The sequence below is a fragment of the Cucurbita maxima genome, unplaced genomic scaffold (assembly GCF_002738345.1).
Source record: "Cucurbita maxima cultivar Rimu unplaced genomic scaffold, Cmax_1.0 Cma_Scf00032, whole genome shotgun sequence".
Taxonomy (NCBI): domain Eukaryota; kingdom Viridiplantae; phylum Streptophyta; class Magnoliopsida; order Cucurbitales; family Cucurbitaceae; genus Cucurbita; species Cucurbita maxima.
The window spans coordinates 1,951,103-1,955,567 of NW_019272048.1; the positions used below are offsets into that span (position 1 = coordinate 1,951,103).

General features: G+C 39.8%; 2 protein-coding genes across 2 annotated transcripts; one reads left to right on the forward strand and one right to left on the reverse strand.

Annotated features, from left to right (window-relative positions):
• Positions 1 to 208: 208 nt before the first annotated feature.
• LOC111467066 (thaumatin-like protein 1b) lies at positions 209 to 1,177 on the reverse strand. The gene is made up of 2 exons (XM_023111852.1): positions 1,080 to 1,177; positions 209 to 1,000 (listed from the first exon to the last, which is right to left on the reverse strand). Exons 1-2 carry the CDS (start codon positions 1,129 to 1,131, stop codon positions 321 to 323), a joined length of 732 nt encoding a protein of 243 aa, XP_022967620.1. The 5' UTR covers positions 1,132 to 1,177; the 3' UTR covers positions 209 to 320.
• Positions 1,178 to 2,391: 1,214 nt separating this feature from the next.
• LOC111467067 (thaumatin-like protein 1b) lies at positions 2,392 to 3,346 on the forward strand. Its single transcript, XM_023111853.1, has 2 exons — positions 2,392 to 2,489; positions 2,569 to 3,346. Exons 1-2 carry the CDS (start codon positions 2,438 to 2,440, stop codon positions 3,246 to 3,248), a joined length of 732 nt encoding a protein of 243 aa, XP_022967621.1. The 5' UTR covers positions 2,392 to 2,437; the 3' UTR covers positions 3,249 to 3,346.
• Positions 3,347 to 4,465: the final 1,119 nt, after the last annotated feature.

Here is a 4,465-nt window from a genome sequence, read left to right on the forward strand (position 1 = left end):
TGGATGATGAATAGGATGCAGAGGTAATGTGTCATAGAAGAAGACGAACTAGTGCTAATAGAAATGATGGGAGAACATATCGATTACGAGGATGACTGAATCATTGATTCAGAATTCTCAAATTACATGATTGACGATAAGAGCGGTGCAATGGAAGCGGAGTGCCCTAAGACCTCATATATTTGCAGTAATATTATTGGAGCAAAGATTAAATAAGATTGATTTTATTCATTCAATAGCATTCAACATCATTTATTACTGATTTATTCGATTGAAATGATTGTAGAAATAGTTTAGACATATATATGGTTTGTGGATGATTATGGGCAAAAGGTAACTTCATAGTTGGGTTCAGCGCTGCATGTGAACGTGCTGTTTTCATCGTCATAAGCATAGCTATAAGCCTGGGGGCATTGGGACTCGAAGATCTTGGCAGAGTCGCTTGGTTGACATACTTTTGGGTCGTTAAATTCGGCAGTGCAACAATCCTTTGGGAGGTTAGATGCGAGGCATGAGCTCTTACACCCAATAACGATCCCATCAGCCGTCCTGACTTGCAAATGTAACGGGCAAACTCCATTGACATCTGCAGAGCATTTGGGGGACACACACTGTCCTGTTCCGCCATTTGTAGTTATGGACATGGGCAAGTTGAAGCCATCCACAAGGCTGATATCATAGAAGTCTAAGCCTCCGTTTGGTGCCAATGTGAATTCAGCTAACGTAGCTGGTGGAATTCCTCCAGCGCCATTGCAGGCTCTAGAGCCAGAGGCACAGTCTCCCGTTTCACAAGAAAACCTTGAAGAGGCATCGGTGAAGCAGCGCGTTCGAGCCCAGATCCTACCAGTCCATGGTGTAGGGACATTGAGAGTCTGGGACTCTGTTGAAGCTAATTCAAATCCAGTCATGGCGAGTTGGGGTTGGCCACTACCGCTTGTTAATGTAGCTGGCCATATGGTCTGTCCACAATTATTCTTAACAACAATGGTGGCTGCATGGGCTGTTTAGCAAGACCATCATCAGACACAAAGGTATTCATTTTGAAAAACACACAACAAAAATGGATTATGTATACTTACCGGAGGCCAACAGCAAAGCAAGAGCGAAGAGGGTTGGTTGGATGAATGCCATTTCAATAACTTTCTTCTATTGCTAAGTAATATGGTGAGTCGTGTTGAAAATGGGATATGGGTGCCTCCCTATTTATACTAAAAGTGGATGAATTTGGCTGAGTCAAATTGTAAAGGCTGCTAATTTTGTCTATTACATATGCTCTAAGTTGACCATGCACATTCAATTGTGTGTTTAAACATACTTTTGTAATTAATACACATTCAAACCCATGTCTGCCGGAAATGTATAGTTATGGATAACTATAAATTCATAATAGCTGCCCAAATTGCAATTTCTATAATACCCAAATTCATGTCATTCATTTCAAACTAAATCTCTTCCCACAATACTCATTCCTTCATTCTCCACGCCACCAACCATTCTTTTCCAATTTGTTTGCCAAATTTTCAAAACTTAAAACAAAATAAATAAAACAAAATGTGCTACAATGTGCTACAATTTTTTTTTTTTTTAAAACGGATCGTTATTTCATAGTCATTCAATCATGGAAAGTTGGAAGTTTCGCGAGGTTAAATTTTAAATTTAGAAAAAATTATTAGAAGTTGTCACAATGATTTGGATGGTAAGAGTAATTTGAATTTGTATTTAGTAGATACTAAGAGACATGCCAATTTTGCAAACAAAGTTTAGCTCTCAACAAACCTAAAATAGAAATTCTATTCTTAATTCCAAAATTTGATCTCTAATCAAAGAAAATAATGCTTTATATAGTCTTTACAATCTTTTAATCGTATGTGATACATAACTCTCAAATTAAATGAGCCAGTAAATGAGAAATATCATAACCTCCATATTAAAATGGGTAGTTAATGGTGGAAGATAGTAACCTACATGGGTTACAAAAAAGAATTGTAGCACATTTTATAAAAGAAAAACTAAGTTTTTTGTTTTATTTATTTTGTTTTAAGTTTTGAAAATTTGGCAAACAAATTGGAAAAGAATGGTTGGTGGCGTGGAGAATGAAGGAATGAGTATTGTGGGAAGAGATTTAGTTTGAAATGAATGACATGAATTTGGGTATTATAGAAATTGCAATTTGGGCAGCTATTATGAATTTATAGTTATCCATAACTATACATTTCCGGCAGACATGGGTTTGAATGTGTATTAATTACAAAAGTATGTTTAAACACACAATTGAATGTGCATGGTCAACTTAGAGCATATGTAATAGACAAAATTAGCAGCCTTTACAATTTGACTCAGCCAAATTCATCCACTTTTAGTATAAATAGGGAGGCACCCATATCCCATTTTCAACACGACTCACCATATTACTTAGCAATAGAAGAAAGTTATTGAAATGGCATTCATCCAACCAACCCTCTTCGCTCTTGCTTTGCTGTTGGCCTCCGGTAAGTATACATAATCCATTTTTGTTGTGTGTTTTTCAAAATGAATACCTTTGTGTCTGATGATGGTCTTGCTAAACAGCCCATGCAGCCACCATTGTTGTTAAGAATAATTGTGGACAGACCATATGGCCAGCTACATTAACAAGCGGTAGTGGCCAACCCCAACTCGCCATGACTGGATTTGAATTAGCTTCAACAGAGTCCCAGACTCTCAATGTCCCTACACCATGGACTGGTAGGATCTGGGCTCGAACGCGCTGCTTCACCGATGCCTCTTCAAGGTTTTCTTGTGAAACGGGAGACTGTGCCTCTGGCTCTAGAGCCTGCAATGGCGCTGGAGGAATTCCACCAGCTACGTTAGCTGAATTCACATTGGCACCAAACGGAGGCTTAGACTTCTATGATATCAGCCTTGTGGATGGCTTCAACTTGCCCATGTCCATAACTACAAATGGCGGAACAGGACAGTGTGTGTCCCCCAAATGCTCTGCAGATGTCAATGGAGTTTGCCCGTTACATTTGCAAGTCAGGACGGCTGATGGGATCGTTATTGGGTGTAAGAGCTCATGCCTCGCATCTAACCTCCCAAAGGATTGTTGCACTGCCGAATTTAACGACCCAAAAGTATGTCAACCAAGCGACTCTGCCAAGATCTTCGAGTCCCAATGCCCCCAGGCTTATAGCTATGCTTATGACGATGAAAACAGCACGTTCACATGCAGCGCTGAACCCAACTATGAAGTTACCTTTTGCCCATAATCATCCACAAACCATATATATGTCTAAACTATTTCTACAATCATTTCAATCGAATAAATCAATAATAAATGATGTTGAATGCTATTGAATGAATAAAATCAATCTTATTTAATCTTTGCTCCAATAATGTTACTTCAAATATATTTGTTTTTTTCGTAAACATCCTTCATCTTTATAAAATCTTCAAAAACACCTTTCAACTTATTTAAAAAGTTTAAAAATACACTTCCAATAGACCAAGCATCCATGGATCATGAGAATTATCATAGAGTTGAACCATAGTGCTCCCAAAATCAAGTAGCCCCACGAGTACTACGACACTCGAAGTACCACAAGTTATGCGACATTATGCTTCATGTAAATTTATCTAATCTAGTTCGTGTTGACCTTTTGACAATCGATAGGAAATCGTAGACAAAGTAAAAAACTGCAAAAGGAAATTTGTTGGAAGGAAAAAAAATAACGAAAAAATAACAGAGAGAGAAAGTATGGGCCCAAGACTGGATGGATCTCATTTCTCTCCATCTCACTTCTCATTAATTGGGATATTTAAATAATAAATTACATCCTAAAAATGTGAAGATGTGGGCAACTTAATTCAAGTACTTCCACTCGACCTGTACTTCTCACCTACTTTAATTGTGTGGGTTTAACCAAATAATAGTTACCTAAAAAATAGTTATCTACCTTATTGTTTGAACTCCGATTTAAGCTCGCGTGCTGCCAGTCTAGGTGGTTCACGATCGTGATCGGCATCCAACATCGAATCCGCAGTATGAGGTGTTGCGAACTCCATTGGATCACGGGGTGCAACCGGAGTTGTGGTTGGGGTTTACGTAGGCATGTCCGGTGCAGCTGCTGGTGGCGGTGGTGGTTTCCAATGCTGTGCTCCTCCTTCTCCTGGCTCAGTGACGAGGTAATCTACTGTAAATTGATTTGAGTTTTGGTCTGCCTCGGTCATGTCGTTCCACTGTCAAAAGGTAGTCTTGTCACAAATGACGTCCCGCGACATGTGAGCTCGCCCCTCTGCAGGGTCATAGAGCCTGTACGCCTTGCTCCCTGGTTCATAGCCGATGAAGACGACCTTCAACCCCCTGGGATCGAGCTTGGCGAGGTGGGGACGCGAGTCCTTCATGTATGCGACGTAATCGAACACTCAGAAATGACGTACCGCTGGCTTCTCATTGTACCAGGCCTCGTGTGACGTCTTCTCGTCG